At 41.0% G+C, this 18,162-nt stretch overlaps 1 protein-coding gene across 39 annotated transcripts in view; it reads right to left on the minus strand.

Annotated features, from left to right (window-relative positions):
- Window positions 1–18,162, minus strand: part of LOC139748583 (uncharacterized) — a 978,916-nt gene that overhangs the window by 538,860 nt on the left and 421,894 nt on the right. For all 39 annotated transcript variants that reach the window (XM_071661646.1, XM_071661679.1, XM_071661676.1 and 36 more), the window contains 2 exons: window positions 10,279–10,372; window positions 9,898–10,081 (listed from right to left, as the gene is read on the minus strand). In XM_071661646.1, the coding sequence (XP_071517747.1) occupies window positions 9,898–10,081; window positions 10,279–10,372 (278 nt within the window). The remainder of the gene's footprint in view (window positions 1–9,897; window positions 10,082–10,278; window positions 10,373–18,162) is intronic.

Genomic DNA, 18,162 nt, shown 5'->3' on the forward strand with positions numbered 1-18,162 from the left:
AACCTCTTCTCATTTCGCCAAACCATTTGTCATGACTCTCACTTCACATACTTTCCCAACCAAACTCCCCACATCTACCATCCTGTCCTCCAACACATTCAAGGACCCTTCAAAATAATCACTCTATCTCTTCACCTCATCTCACCCTGTTACCTCTTGCCCAATTGACCCATTCACCTATGTTCCCATTTGTTCTCTTGTTTTTCTCTCACTGTTAACCTTCTTCCAAAACATATTGTTCCACTTTATCAGGTTTGCTTAAACTCACTCACACTAATTCTCATTTACTTTCCTTTCTCACATCCCCACCTCTCAACTTCCATATACAACAAATGTACATGCCAACACTGCTTCCTTAAATACCCACTCCACACATTTCACTTATTCCAACATTCTGCCAACCAACACTCATTTTCTCCTGGTATCTCTCCCAACAAGCCTCTTTTCTAAGCTCACTCACTTTCACCATCCTCTTCTCACCCATATTTCCTTTCTTCCAAAAGCCTATACAAATTTCACCCTATCCTTTGCCTGTTAATGATCAGACACCAGACCAGCTTCCTCTCTCAGCACATTCACTATGCCAATCAATTAGTGTTATCTTATAATGCCCATCTTACCATCTGTCCTACTCTATGTATATACATATGCATGGCCCTATTTTTAATCCAGGTACAGAATTTCTAATAACCCATCCTTTTTTTCAGGTCACAATTTCTCAAGCTGTTCAACATTTCCATTCACTTCACTGAATACCTCATGCTCCCTAGCTATTCCCTAAACAGCCACATTACTCACCTTTGAATTCAAATTGCCCATCACTAACACCCAATCTCTTGCATCAAAACTATTTACACACTATCCATCCTCCCAAAACACTAATCTCTCTTTATCAGTCCTCTCATGACCATAGGCATAAGCACTAATACTCATCTATCTCCCCTAATCCACTTTCATTCATCTATCTCCCCTAACCCACTTTCTTATCCATATATATTTATGTGATTCACTGATAACTTTGCCATAACAGCAAAATTTTAAAGGTTTGTAAAATTATGAGCAACACCAGTTAGATTCAGTGTTGTCAAAGTCAGGCTGGTGCTTGAAACACTGCTAACACTTTTGCTAGAAACAGCTTCCCCTGCCTTATCTTGGTCAACTTTCTGTGCTGGAAGAGTAAATGTCTATAAAATCGATTTTTACAAGATCCAAACACAGATCATCATCATCATTAAGTAATTCTGGATCATCTGCCTGTTCCTCTATATCTAGCTGGAGGCCATTCAAATTCTTTCCTAGAAAACTTAAGATAATGAAGTGTCATTGGCATGGCTGGAGGACAACTAACTGTGGGGAAAAATTACCACGTACTGCCAGCGAAGCAATTAACCATGCTCAGCAGGCAGTCTTGAACTTGGGGTACAAAACTCGATTCATTAATTTACATCTACTGAAGGTGCTCACCTCAAGTAAATATTCGTCTACAGAAACTAAATGGTGAGCCACCATGGAAGAAAAATTATTGAAATTAATGAAAAACTGAGAAAAATGACAAAGAACATCATGTGCACAAAAACTGTACAGTACCTACAAAAACAGTCATTATTGCAAGATGGACTGCTTTGGATTATCATTAGATTTACAGGATTAACTCTGATACATATGAGAATAGCTCAACTGCACTTTGGGAGTTTGATAAAACAAAATTCCACTATGTACAGTGTCTGATATAACGAAGTTTCACGTATAACAAGGAAAAGACAATGAATGGTAAAAAGGCGTGTTAAACAACTGCTATAAATAGTGTAATCATCACTGATAATTATGCATTTATACATTCTCCTCCTCCCCCAAGAACCTCCTCCAAAACTTCCTGCTCTCCTTAAAACTTCCCATCCTTACTAACCACTCCCATCCTTGTTCCTCCCTCTAAAATACCTTCTTTCCTCTCTCATTAGCCCTCTCCTCTGAGTGATAAGCACTAAACATAACATTCAGGAGCAAAGTTCTTCATAGTTATTCATATGTTCTGTTCCTCTCACCACATTCCTCCTTCCCCATCATTAACTTTCCCCCCAACATCCTTCTCTGATCAGAAACTGATCAGAATGCAAAAGACAAAAAAATTCACAAATGGGTAGAAGTGAACCTAATGGAATCTAATAATGTTGAACAAGTAAGCTAAGGGTCCAGAAGGGATTAATCAGAAGTGTCTTACAAAGTCCCATCAAAGATATCAACAAAAAGGGCCAAACTTAAAAGATCTGGGTGTCACAATACATGAAAGACTAGAGTCAAGAGAGAATATTGAGAAGATAGCATAATCAAGTGATGTGTGGTGTGATTCTGAAACTTCCTCAACAAGAGATGGAAAACTACAGATGAAAAAGTTTAATGTATATATAAAAAACAAAATTGAATAGCAATGTGTTGTACAATCCCTTACAAAAGAAGCACATATAACATTTTTTTTTTTTTTTTTTTTTTTTATACTTTGTCGCTGTCTCCCGCGTTTGCGAGGTAGCGCAAGGAAACAGACGAAAGAAATGGCCCAACCCCCCCCCATACACATGTATATACATACGTCCACACACGCAAATATACATACCTACACAGCTTTCCATGGTTTACCCCAGACGCTTCACATGCCTTGATTCAATCCACTGACAGCACGTCAGCCCCGGTATACCACATCGCTCCAATTCACTCTATTCCTTGCCCTCCTTTCACCCTCCTGCATGTTCAGGCCCCGATCACACAAAATCTTTTTCACTCCATCTTTCCACCTCCAATTTGGTCTCCCTCTTCTCCTTGTTCCCTCCACCTCCGACACATATATCCTCTTGGTCAATCTTTCCTCACTCATCCTCTCCATGTGCCCAAACCACTTCAAAACTCCCTCTTCTGCTCTCTCAACCACGCTCTTTTTATTTCCACACATCTCTCTTACCCTTACGTTACTCACTCGATCAAACCACCTCACACCACACATTGTCCTCAAACATCTCATTTCCAGCACATCCATCCTCCTGCACACAACTCTATCCATAGCCCACGCCTCGCAACCATACAACATTGTTGGAACCACTATTCCTTCAAACATACCCATTTTTGCTTTCCGAGATAATGTTCTCGACTTCCACACATTCTTCAAGGCTCCCAGAATTTTCGCCCCCTCCCCCACCCTATGATCCACTTCCGCTTCCATGGTTCCATCCGCTGCCAGATCCACTCCCAGATATCTAAAACACTTCACTTCCTCCAGTTTTTCTCCATTCAAACTCACCCCCCAATTGACTTGACCCTTAACCCTACTGTACCTAATAACCTTGCTCTTATTCACATTTACTCTTAACTTTCTTCTTCCACACACTTTACCAAACTCAGTCACCAGCTTCTGCAGTTTCACACATGAATCAGCCACCAGCGCTGTGTCATCAGCGAACAACAACTGACTCACTTCCCAAGCTCTCTCATCCCCAACAGACTTCATACTTGCCCCTCTTTCCAAAACTCTTGCATTTACCTCCCTAACAACCCCCATCCATAAACAAATTAAACAACCATGGAGACATCACACACCCCTGCCGCAAACCTACATTCACTGAGAACCAATCACTTTCCTCTCTTCCTACACGTACACATGCCTTACATCCTCGATAAAAACTTTTCACTGCTTCTAACAACTTTCCTCCCACACCATATATTCTTAATACCTTCCACAGAGCATCTCTATCAACTCTATCATATGCCTTCTCCAGATCCATAAATGCTACATACAAATCCATTTGCTTTTCTAAGTATTACTCACATACATTCTTCAAAGCAAACACCTGATCCACACATCCTCTACCACTTCTGAAACCACACTGCTCTTCTCCAATCTGATATATAAACATATTGGAGAGAATTTAGAATCGCTTCACGAACAAAATTAAGGGGATGGAACATACAGACTAGCATATGAACTGATACTATGTGGCCTAGAAAGAGAGAGAAAGCTGTAAGATAATCTACCCATGGCAACAAATGGGGAGGTGCAAAAGAATATGTGTTAAACTGGGAAGCCCCACAACTGAAAAAATACTGAGTTGTTAAGTCTTCAAGAACATCACAGAAAACATTGAAAATAAATCAGACAAAAATATATGACAATTTGGAATCACCAAACGTTTTGGCTGAAATCAGTCCCAGATGAACCAAGAGCAGATAATTATGTATTGCAGGTGGCAGCTGAGAAGAACAGTCTTAAATATCAAGCAAGATGTGTGGTGAGTACTTTGAACTAGCCCTGCCATTTTTGCTAAATCTCATTGTAGATACTCAAAGGTGCTTGTAGGTACTCCAACACCCTCCTCTCTTCCTAACACATTCATCCTTCTCCAACATCCTTGCCCACACATACAACTCTCCTCAATAACAACCAAATTCCTCTTCGAAAGACTATTCTCCTAAACATCCTCTTCCCCTACAAAATCTTGCCTGATTGTTCAACCCAATGATCCTCCCCACCAACACTCTCCAGTTCTGAAATTAACTATATCAATTACTTGACTGCCTTGCTCATAAGGTACATTAGTTTCCATCATTTTAATGTGAACCTTCAATTTCCACCATCTAACAAGCCATTACAGCGATCAACATCCAAAATGTTTTGGAAACAGAGGTAGCTAAACTTAACAAAACTTAAAATGCCAAGCAAGAAAATGATGCTTAAAATTGTTAATTGGCTCTAATTTTGAAGAAATGGGGTGGGTTCCAGTATGTATGATTTGTTCTAGTTTTGGCAATTTGCAGCTCTAAGACAAGATCTGGTAACCCTGAGTACGGTGCAAGAAGTGGATAATACAATCAGCACCCAGGTATTGCATCACCCTCACTGCTTATCATATTTTTCTGGGGAGTTGTCATTTGCACTTATGTTGAACTCATTTCCTAATTTTTTTTTGTACCCTGACATTTCTATTCATGTCATGTTCTAGTTGTACAGTTGTTGTTTCATATCCCTAAGCCTGTGTTTGAGCTGTAATCAGAGTGCAAGCCAATTTTCTGTCATTCTGCTGAAATGTACTGCTCCAGTTGTGTGAAGGGCCACGTGTGACTAACTGTTGAGTGGTTCCTTTGCTGAATGTCAACAAGGATGCCTCATAAGTGCACGAGCAGTGCAGAGAACTTTCGTTAAGCTTGTTGGGAGGTGACTTTTGCATCACAGAAGTGTGCCATAACCCCAGTCATCAGGAATGCCTACAATCTATACTTTTCCTGTAAGGATGGGGACGAAGACAAAAGGATGTACAGATTAATGAAATTTGTGAAATGTGAGCCATCAGCATCAAAAGGTCCTAGTTTTGCACCTAATGTTACATCTGCTGAATAAGATCATGCAGAATGAATCAAGTGACCTCATTTGGATCTGGCTATAATGAAGAGTAAGGCAGAATTGTTGGGGTTGAGACTGCAACATTCAAATCCCCTTAATGAAAATGTAAGTGCCTGTGTTTCATGCCTGCCAGAGAGATTTTGCTCCATTCTTCAAGATGGAAGTTAACATTGCCAGCAACAACCCAAATGGGGTGATGGCAGCCCTCAATATCAATCATAAACCTGAGGATTGGAGACTGTTCACAGACATCAAAATTGAATCTAAAAGCTGTTCTCAGCATGAAGGCAATGTGTTGCCATTAATTCTGTGAACTCTTCAGGGATGAGCAGTTCAACTGCATCCTCAGTGGTGATGTGGAATACTTTCTGGGTGGTAACAACAAACTTTCTAGGAAATATCAAGGCAGATAGCTAAAAGGAACTTACTGAAAATCTGTTGTCATCCTATCAGAAAATGGGTTGCAACATTTTTTTTTTTTTTTTTTTTTGCCGCTGTCTCCCGCGTTTGCGAGGTAGCGCAAGGAAACAGACGAAAGAAATGGCCCAACCCACCCCCATACACATGTATATACATACGTCCACACACGCAAATATACATACCTACACAGCTTTCCATGGTTTACCCCAGACGCTTCACATACCTTGATTCAATCCACTGACAGCACGTCAACCCTGGTATACCACATCGCTCCAATTCACTCTATTCCTTGCCCTCCTTTCACCCTCCTGCATGTTCAGGCCCCGATCACACAAAATCTTTTTCACTCCATCTTTCCACCTCCAATTTGGTCTCCCTCTTCTCCTCGTTCCCTCCACCTCCGACACATATATCCTCTTGGTCAATCTTTCCTCACTCATTCTCTCCATGTGCCCAAACCATTTCAAAACACCCTCTTCTGCTCTCTCAACCACGCGCTTTTTATTTCCACACATCTCTCTTACCCTTACGTTACTTACTCGATCAAACCACCTCACACCACACATTGTCCTCAAACATCTCATTTCCAGCACATCCATCCTCCTGCGCACAACTCTATCCATAGCCCACGCCTCGCAACCATACAACATTGTTGGAACCACTATTCCTTCAAACATACCCATTTTTGCTTTCTGAGATAATGTTCTCGACTTCCACACATTCTTCAAGGCTCCCAGAATTTTCGCCCCCTCCCCCACCCTATGATCCACTTCCGCTTCCATGGTTCCATCCGCTGCCAGATCCACTCCCAGATATCTAAAACACTTTACTTCCTCCAGTTTTTCTCCATTCAAACTCACCTCCCAATTGACTTGACCCTCAACCCTACTGTACCTAATAACCTTGCTCTTATTCACATTTACTCTTAACTTTCTTCTTCCACACACTTTACCAAACTCAGTCACCAGCTTCTGCAGTTTCTCACATGAATCAGCCACCAGCGCTGTATCATCAGCGAACAGCAACTGACTCACTTCCCAAGCTCTCTCATCCACAACAGACTTCATACTTGCCCCTCTTTCCAAAACTCTTGCATTCACCTCCCTAACAACCCCATCCATAAACAAATTAAACAACCATGGAGACATCACACACCCCTGCCGCAAACCTACATTCACTGAGAACCAATCACTTTCCTTTCTTCCTACACGTACACATGCCTTACATCCTCGATAAAAACTTTTCACTGCTTCTAACAACTTGCCTCCCACACCATATATTCTTAATACCTTCCACAGAGCATATCTATCAACTCTATCATATGCCTTCTCCAGATCCATAAATGATATGCCTTCTCCAGATCCATAAATGCTACATACAAATCCATTTGCTTTTCTAAGTATTTCTCACATACATTCTTCAAAGCAAACACCTGATCCACACATCCTCTACCACTTCTGAAACCACACTGCTCTTCCCCAATCTGATGCTCTGTACATGCCTTCACCCTCTCAATCAATACCCTCCCATATAATTTACCAGGAATACTCAACAAACTTATACCTCTGTAATCTGAGCACTCACTCTTATCCCCTTTGCCTTTGTACAATGGCACTATGCACGCATTCCGCCAATCCTCAGGCACCTCGCCATGAGTCATACATACATTAAATAACCTTACCAACCAGTCAACAATACAGTCACCCCCTTTTTTAATAAATTCCACTGCAATACCATCCAAACCCGCTGCCTTGCCGGGTTGCAACATGTTTTTGAAAATAAATTTTCTCAAATCTCACCAGGGTTTTTCTCCAGATAACTGTGGCACAAAAAGCAATGAGCATGGCAAATACTGCCATCAAGACATCTCAGGAATAGAGAAACATTACCAGGGTAAATGGATTTCAGCAATGTTTGAAGACTATTGCTGAAGGGTAAAAAATAATGCTCCAGGACTTGTATATGAGTGCCTGCCAGACAAAGAGGCTTCAAGTTTAATCAAGATGAACCAGTGACTATAACCTGTCACCAATATAGTGTATAATGTGTAAAACATAAGACAGTGACTTTTTTCTTGGAAACCATAGACAACTGAGCATTTTCATTATAATTTTTGTATTCAGCATCTTAAAATATATACAGGGAAACACATTTCATCTCTGCAACACAAAATAAGTCAAAATTTCTTGATCAGAGTTGTAGGTCTTTAAATTATGAACCTTTAATCTCCCATATCTAAATACAAACATTCAAAGCCAATTATTCTCATGAAATTTAAACTCCCTCAATTTACTGTGTGTATGGTTTGGCATCAGAGTGGCTAGCTTAGTACACCAAATACAGTAGCTGGTGGTGGTAAAGAAGTGAGAAGAAAAGTAAAAGTGGTGGTAAAGAAGTGAGAAGAAAAGTAAAAGCTACTCTGAAGGTGAGCTGGTACCTAGCCTTATCTCATCTTGGATGACACTCTATATCGAAGCATCTTCACAGTGACAAAAAAGGTTAGTTTTGTCAGTGTTTCATCTTTCTTAAATTTGTCCATTACCTAATTCTATCTATCTATTTCTCTGATACCTGTTCCCGCCTGGAAATCCCTCAAGGGAGTGGACACGGCAACAGTCTCCATATATGGTGAATTCCAGTGTTGCTTTTTTGTCTTCAGTGCCTCACCCTTCACAGGCCAATGTTTGCAGAGGCTCCTAACTAATGTACCCACTGACTAATTCTACCTAATACTCCTGCATATTGTTCCTACCCACTACATGCATCTACCTAAGTTTCTACCTGATGCTCCTGCCAAAGTGTTCCTACCTACTTCTTTGATCTATTGCTCAAACCATTTAGCCAAAAGGCAGGGTTAGCACATAGCACTCACCAAAGGAAAATCTAGTGTTAAGAAGAATGAGTTGCATGAGTTAAGTGTTGTCAAGTGTTCAGTGTGAGAAGGAGAGATTGTATGTTTTTGGACATAATGCCAGTAGTCCACATGTAGATGAGACAGAAAGAAAAGACAGTTACCTTGGTGCAACTTGACAACCACTTAGGAACTGGCTCACTATGCAGCAGTCACTATTCCTCCCGAAACCATAAGCAGATTGACTGGTAATACCTGCTCATATTAAAATACTTTTTCAAATCTTTAAACTATCTTCATTCTGGGGTACCCAGCCTACATCTCACTAAAAATCTAGAGTTAGCAAATGGGTGTAGAAATACTATGACAAGCCAACAGGCTTGGCAAAGTATCTTTGTGATTCTGGTAAAACAAAATCTGTTTTATCAAAACCTCATCCTTTGTGATGAAAGGCAAATTCATATCGCAATATTCATAATATTCTATTTCCACAACAAAACCAAATAACCCACCCTGAGACTTCAGATATACATTTCTAAACAGAGCAGTGTTGCAAATATGCTCCATTCCCTCACTGGTATACGAGAAACTAAACAAACACAAGCAACTTTTTTAATACCATTACTGTGATACAGGAATACTCAGACTACACTCTATCTTCACAGAGGACATATGTTAGCTACCTGACAGTTACAAAGCTGGTAGTGACAACAATATGATCCCATGTGGAAAACAACTGCAAAACTTGCTTTGGTCTTTCGTAGACCATGATTGACTGGCCCACTTATTGTTAAGACATTCGAATTGAGTATCATACACTTTCTGAGTTACAGAATAGCAATCCAACTGCCTGGTTTAGGCAAATCTGCATCATATGGACTCTCTCTTGTACAGAAAACATGAGGCCATGTGTTATGCAAGGCCATATGATAAACAAGTGAAGCCTTATAAGCACCTTATGTTCTTACTAATATCAAGGTAAAGAGGTCATCTTTCTCTTAATATATGTAAAGTATCAACAATGTAATTTTTATACCATCACAGATACAGTTCACCATCAACATCAAAATACACATTTTCATGTCAAAAGTGAAAACTGCACTGAGAAATACTAAAAAACTTTTTTTTGAACATCCATAGCAATAAGTGATCAACAGAGCAGAACTGTCAAGATGATACTGCAAAAAACCTAAAAGAATACCCTTATTAAAGGTATTAAAAATCTGATGTATAACTAAAAACCTACCTCCTTCATCCTCAGACTCGCTCATAAAGGTTTCATGCATAGTCTCTGGAACCACCACCTTGTATTTCTCCTCGGTCACTGTTGTGGTTGTAGTATTAATAGTCGTTTCAGTTACAATCTTCAGTGTTTCGACTACAGAGATGTAGCCGAGACGCTGAGCAATGCTGAGCGCCGTCTTGCCGTCCTGTGTTAGGGGAAAGACTCACTCAAGCCACATGATGACCAATAACTGACAGAGTAAGTTTTTCCAACAGTTAAGGAAAGCAATTTAGGTATATACCTAACAGAGCAGCTATCTATATATTCAGAGATATAATTTCATAAGATATGAAGGATATGTTAAAATCAAAACTTCACTTTGGTCTTTACATAAAAACTTACGTTAGTTTCTGTGTTGGGTTCAGCCTTATTCTCAAGCAGTAAATTGACAATCTGAGTATGGCCTTGCTGAGCTGCCTGGTGAAGTGGTGTATACCTGTTGAAGACAAACTTTTGGGTAACTGGGATCCATATTCATTATTCATGTCACAAATGAGAAAACTGAATTCTCAATGAATGAATAATGACATCATATCATGACTATAAAGAATATCTTAATCAAAAACTCCCTAGAAAATTCTGCAGGCTGCATTTACAGAATCTTTTGTAAAAACTGTAATATGATTTATATTGGGTAGACTAGTAAAGATCTTTAAGCTAGACTTTTTATTTTTTTTATTTTGCTTTGTCGCTGTCTCCCGCATTAGCGAGGTAGCGAGCGCAAGGAAACAGACGAAAGAATGGCCCAACCCGCCCACATACACATGTATATACATACACGTCCACACACGCAAATATACATACATATACATCTCAATGTAGACACATATATACACACACAGACATATACATATATACACATGTACATAATTCATAGTGTCTGCCTTTATTTGTTCCCATCGCCACCTCGCCACACATGGATAACAGCCCCCTCCCCCCTCATGTGTGCGAGGTAGCGCTAGGAAAAGACACCAAAGGCCCCATTCGTTCACACTCAGTCTCTACCTGTCATGCAATAATGCACCGAAACCACAGCTCCCTTTCCACATCCAGGCCCCACACAACTTTCCATGGTTTACCCCAGACGCTTCACATGCCCTGGTTCAATCCATTGACAGCACGTCGACCCCGGTATACCACATCGTTCCAATTCACTCTATTCCTTGCACACCTTTCACCCTCCTGCATGTTCAGGCCCCGATCACTCAAAATCTTTTTCACTCCATCTTTCCACCTCCAATTTGGTCTCCCACTTCTCCTCGTTCCCTCCACCTCTGACACATATATCCTCTTGGTCAATCTTTCCTCACTCATTCTCTCCATGTGACCAAACCATTTCAAAACACCCTCTTCTGCTCTCTCAACCACACTCTTTTTATTTCCACACATCTCTCTTACCCTTACGTTACTTACTCGATCAAACCACCTCACACCACATATTGTCCTCAAACATCTCATTTCCAGCACATCCACCCTCCTGCGCACAACTCTATCCATAGCCCACGCCTCGCAACCATACAACATTGTTGGAACCACTATTCCTTCAAACATACACATTTTTGCTTTCCGAGATAATGTTCTCGACTTCCAAACATTCTTTAAGGCTCCCAGAATCTTCGCCCCCTCCCCCACCCTATGATTCACTTCCGCTTCCATGGTTCCATCCGCTGCCAGATCCACTCCCAGATATCTAAAACACTTCACTTCCTCCAGTTTTTCTCCATTCAAACTTACCTCCCAATTGACTTGACCCTCAACCCAACTGTACCTAATAACCTTGCTCTTATTCACGTTTACTCTTAACTTTCTTCTTTCACACACTTTACCAAACTCAGTCACCAGCTTCTGCAGTTTCTCACATGAATCAGCCACCAGCGCTGTATCATCAGCGAACAACAACTGACTCACTTCCCAAGCTCTCTCATCCACAACAGACTTCATACTTGCCCCTCTTTCCAAAACTCTTGCATTCACCTCCCTAACAACCCCATCCATAAACAAATTAAACAACCATGGAGACATCACACACCCCTGCCGCAAACCTACATTCACTGAGAACCAATCACTTTCCTCTCTTCCTACACGTACACATGCCTTACATCCTCGATAAAAACTTTTCACTGCTTCTAACAACTTGCCTCCCACACCATATATTCTTAAAACCTTCCACAGTGCATCTCTATCAACTCTATCATATGCCTTCTCCAGATCCATAAATGCTACATACAAATCCATTTGTTTTTCTAAGTATTTCTCACATACATTCTTCAAAGCAAACACCTGATCCACACATCCTCTACCACTTCTGAAACCACACTGCTCTTCCCCAATCTGATGCTCTGTACATGCCTTCACCCTCTCAATCAATACCCTCCCATATAATTTACCAGGAATACTCAACAAACTTATACCTCTGTAATTTGAGCACTCACTCTTATCCCCTTTGCCTTTGTACAATGGCACTATGCAAGCATTCCGCCAATCCTCAGGCACCTCACCATGAATCATACACACATTAAATAACCTTATCAACCAGTCAACAATACAGTTACCCCCTTTTTTAATAAATTCCACTGCAATACCATCCAAACCTGCTGCCTTGCCGGCTTTCATCTTCCATAAAGCTTTTACTACCTCTTCTCTATTTACCAAATCATTTTCCCTAGCCCTCTCACTTTGCACACCACTTCGACCAAAACACCCTATATCTGCCACTCTATCATCAAACACATTCAACAAACCTTCAAAATACTCACTCCATCTCCTTCTCACATCACCACTACTTGTTATCACCTCCCCATTAGCCCCCTTCACTGAAGTTCCCATTTGCTCCCTTGTCTTATGCACTTTATTTACCTCCTTCCAAAACATCTTTTTATTCTCCTTGAAATTAAATGATACTCTCTCACCCTAACTCTCATCTGCCCTCTTTTTCACCTCTTGCACCTTTCTCTTGACCTCCTGCCTCTTTCTTTTATACCTCTCCCACTCATTTGCATTTTTTCCCTGCAAAAATCGTCCAAATGCCTCTCTCTTCCCTTTCACTAATAATCTTACTTCTTCATCCCACCACTCACTACCTTTTCTAATCAACCCACCTCCCACGCTTCTCATGCCACAAGCATCTTTTGCTAGACTTAAGCAACAAATATAGTATAAGAACAGGACAAGAATCAAATACCTTGTTTAATTACATCAAAAATTTTGACTACTACAATGACTGCAGTAATGCTTATTCACTAACTAATTGCAACTCCTTTTCCACAAAAAAATATCAATGAATATTCTAGGGCAAGAATCAAATACCTTATTTAATTACATCAAAAATTTTGACTACTACACTGACTGCAGTAATGCTTATTCAATTACTAATTGCAACTCCTTTTCCACAAAAAAATATCAATGAATACTCTATCATAAAATACAAAGAATATTAAAATTAATACTAGTGAAGGTATATACATACTTGATAGGATTGCTGTAAGCAAAATTTGTAAACACTTCCCTTTCCTGTCCACATAATAAAAATTTTATGACAGGCATGATGCCAGACCCGAAGACCACCAACCTTAACACCATCATCCAGTAACCCTTGTTTACCAATGGCATCTTAGCTATGTCTCTTCCTTGCATATCAACTGACTGTTCTACATCTTCTATCTCATTCTTGTATCTCTCCAGTCAATGTGATCATTAGACAAAAGCACACTTGGGAAGTTATCGTGTTTCATTTTCCTCATGGTTATATGCATGTGCTAGATCGTGCGCACCAATGTGACCTCTTACAAAACACACACACAAACACACATACACACACATACATATGTGGGAGAGCAGAAGAGGATATACGTGTCAGAGATGGAGGGAACAAGGAGAAGCAGAAAACCAAATTGGTGGTGGAAGAATGGAGTGAAAAAGATTATGAGCGATCAGGGTCTGAACATACAGGAGGGTGAAAGGAGTGCAAGGAACAGAGTGAACTGGAACAATGTGGTATACCGGGGTCAATATGATGTCAATGGATTGAGCCAGGGCATGTGAAGAGTCTGGGGTAAACCATGGAAAGGTCTGTGGGGCCTGGATGTGGAAAGGGAGATGTGGTTTCGAGGCATTACACATAACAGTTAGAGACTGAGAGTGTGGCCTTTGTTGCCTTTTCCTAGCACTACCTTAAACACATGCGGGGGCAGGGGGGTGCCATTTCATATGTGGCGGGAATGGATGAAGGCAGCTTACATGAACAGATACATGTGTATATATGTATATGTCTGTGTACGTATATGTATGTATACATTGAAATTTATAGGTAGGTATATGTGCATGTGTGGATGTGTAAGTATATACATGCGTATGTGGGTGGGTTGGGCCATTCTTTCATCTGTTTCCTTGCGCTACCTCACTGACGTGGGAGACAGCGACAGAGTATAATAAATAAATATTTTTTTTTTTTTTTTTGCTTTGTCGCTGTCTCCCGCGTTTGCGAGGTAGCGCAAGGAAACAGACAAAAGAAATGGCCCAACCCACCTCCATACACATGTATATACATACGTCCACACACGCAAATATACTTACCTACACAGCTTTCCATGGTTTACCCCAGACGCTTCACATGCCCTGATTCAACCCACTGACAGCACGTCAACCCCGGTATACCACATCGATCCAATTCACTCTATTCCTTGCCCTCCTTTCACCCTCCTGCATGTTCAGGCCCCGATCACACAAAATCTTTTTCACTCCATCTTTCCACCTCTAATTTGGTCTCCCACTTCTCCTCGTTCCCTCCACCTCTGACACATATATCCTCTTGGTCAATCTTTCCTCACTCATTCTCTCCATGTGCCCAAACCATTTCAAAACACCCTCTTCTGAACTCTCAACCACACTCTTTTTATTTCCACACATCTCTCTTACATTTACGTTACTTACTCGATCAAACCACCTCACACCACACATTGTCCTCAAACATCTCATTTCCAGCACATCCACCCTCCTGCGCACAACTCTATCCATAGCCCACGCCTTGCAACCATACAACATTGTTGGGACCACTATTCCTTCAAACATACCCATTTTTGCTTCCCGAGATAATGTTCTCGACTTCCACACATTCTTCAAGGCTCCCAAAATTTTCGCCCCCTCCCCCACCCTATGATCCACTTCCACGGTTCCATCCGCTGCCAGATCCACTCCCAGATATCTAAAACACTTTACTTCCTCCAGTTTTTCTCCATTCAAACTTACCTCCCAATTGACTTGACCCTCAACCCTACTGTACCTAATAACCTTGCTCTTATTCACATTTACTCTTAACTTTCTTCTTTCACACACTTTACCAAACTCAGTCACCAGCTTCTGCAGTTTCTCACATGAATCAGCCACCAGCGCTGTATCATCAGTGAACAACAACTGACTCACTTCCCAAGCTCTCTCATCCCCAACAGACTTCATACTTGCCCCTCTTTCCAAAACTCTTGCATTCACCTCCTTAACAACCCCATCCATAAACAAATTAAACAACCATGGAGACATCACACACCCCTGCCGCAAACCTACATTCACTGAGAACCAATCACTTTCCTCTCTTCCTACATGTACACATGCCTTACATCCTCGATAAAAACTTTTCACTGCTTCTAACAACTTGCCTCCCACACCATATATTCCTAATACCTTCCACAGAGCATCTCTATCAACTCTATCATATGCCTTCTCCAGATCCATAAATGCTACATACAAATCCATTTGCTTTTCTAAGTATTTCTCACATACATTCTTCAAAGCAAACACCTGATCCACACATCCTCTACCACTTCTGAAACCACACTGCTCTTCCCCAATCTGATGCTCTGTACATGCCTTCACCCTCTCAATCAATACCCTCCCATATAATTTACCAGGAATACTCAACAAACTTATACCTCTGTAATTTGAGCACTCACTCTTATCCCCTTTGCCTTTGTACAATGGCACTATGCAAGCATTCCGCCAATCCTCAGGCACCTCACCATGAGTCATACATACATTAAATAACCTTACCAACCAGTCAATAATACAGTCATCCCCTTTTTTAATAAATTCCACTGCAATACCATCCAAACCTGCTGCCTTGCCGGCTTTCATCTTCCGCAAAGCTTTTACTACCTCTTCTCTGTTTACCAAATCATTTTCCCTAACCCTCTCACTTTGCACACCACCTCGACCAAAACACCCTATATCTGCCACTCTATCATCAAACACATTCAACAAACCTTCAAAATACTCACTCCATCTCCTTCTCACATCACCACGACTTGTTATCACCTCCCCATTTGCGCCCTTCACTGAAGTTCCCATTTGCTCCCTTGTCTTACGCACTTTATTTACCTCCTTCCAGAACATCTTTTTAATCTCCCTAAAATTTAATGATACTCTCTCACCCCAACTCTCATTTGCCCTCTTTTTCACCTCTTGCACCTTTCTCTTGACCTCCTGTCTCTTTCTTTTATACATCTCCCACTCAATTGCATTTTTCCCCTGCAAAAATAGTCCAAATAAATATAAATAATATATATATTTATTATCTTGTGGAGGCTAAGGTGAAGATTTGTATGGGTTTTCAGAAAAGAAGAGTGAATGTTGGGGTGAAGAGGGTGGTGAGAGTAAGTGAGCTTGGGAAGGAGACCTGTGTGAGGAAGTACCAGGAGAGACTGAGTACAGAATGGAAAAAGGTGAGAACAATGGAAGTAAGGGGAGTGGGGGAGGAATGGGATGTATTTAGGGAATCAGTGATGGATTGCGCAAAAGATGCTTGTGGCATGAGAAGAGTGGGAGGTGGGTTGATTAGAAAGGGTAGTGAGTGGTGGGATGAAGAAGTAAGAGTATTAGTGAAAGAGAAGAGAGAGGCATTTGGACGATTTTTGCAGGGAAAAAATGAGATTGAGTGGGAGATGTATAAAAGAAAGAGACAGGAGGTCAAGAGAAAGGTGCAAGAGGTGAAAAAGAGGGCAAATGAGAGTTGGGGTGAGAGAGTATCATTAAATTTTAGGGAGATTAAAAAGATGTTCTGGAAGGAGGTAAATAAAGTGCGTAAGACAAGGGAGCAAATGGGAACTTCAGTGAAGGGCGCAAATGGGGAGGTGATAACAAGTAGTGGTGATGTGAGAAGGAGATGGAGTGAGTATTTTGAAGATTTGTTGAATGTGTTTGATGATAGAGTGGCAGATATAGGGTGTTTTGGTCGAGGTGGTGTGCAAAGTGAGAGGGTTAGGGAAAATGATTTGGTAAACAGAGAAGAGGTAGTGAAAGCTTTGCGGAAGATGAAAGCCGGCAAGGCAGCAGGTTTGGATGGTATTGCAGTGGAATTTATTAAAAAAGGGGGTGACTGTATTATTGACTGGTTGGTAAGGTTATTTAATGTATGTATAACTCATGGTGAGGTGCCTGAGGATTGGCGGAATGCGTGCATAGTGCCATTGTACAAAGGCAAAGGGGATAAGAGTGAGTGCTCAAATTACAGAGGTATAAGTTTGTTGAGTATTCCTGGTAAATTATATGGGAGGGTATTGATTGAGAGGGTGAAGGCATGTACAGAGCATCAGATTGGGGAAGAGCAGTGTGGTTTCAGAAGTGGTAGAGGATGTGTGGATCAGGTGTTTGCTTTGAAGAATGTATGTGAGAAATACTTAGAAAAGCAAATGGATTTGTATGTAGCATTTATGGATCTGGAGAAGGCATATGATAGAGTTGATAGAGATGCTCTGTGGAAGGTATTAAGAATATATGGTGTGGGAGGCAAGTTGTTAGAAGCCGTGAAAAGTTTTTATCGAGGATGTAAGGCATGTGTACGTGTAGGAAGAGAGGAAAGTGATTGGTTCTCAGTGAATGTAGGTTTGCGGCAGGGGTGTGTGATGTCTCCATGGTTGTTTAATTTGTTTATGGATGGGGTTGTTAGGGAGGTGAATGCAAGAGTTTTGGAAAGAGGGGCAAGTATGAAGTCTGTTGTGGATGAGAGAGCTTGGGAAGAGAGTCAGTTGTTCGCTGATGATACAGCGCTGGTGGCTGATTCATGTGAGAAACTGCAGAAGCTGGTGACTGAGTTTGGTAAAGTGTGTGAAAGAAGAAAGTTAAGTGTAAATGTGAATAAGAGCAAGGTTATTAGGTACAGTAGGGTTGAGGGTCAAGTCAATTGGGAGGTAAGTTTGAATGGAGAAAAACTGGAGGAAGTAAAGTGTTTTAGATATCTGG

This window comes from Panulirus ornatus, chromosome 5 (genome assembly GCF_036320965.1).
Source record: "Panulirus ornatus isolate Po-2019 chromosome 5, ASM3632096v1, whole genome shotgun sequence".
NCBI lineage: Eukaryota > Metazoa > Arthropoda > Malacostraca > Decapoda > Palinuridae > Panulirus > Panulirus ornatus.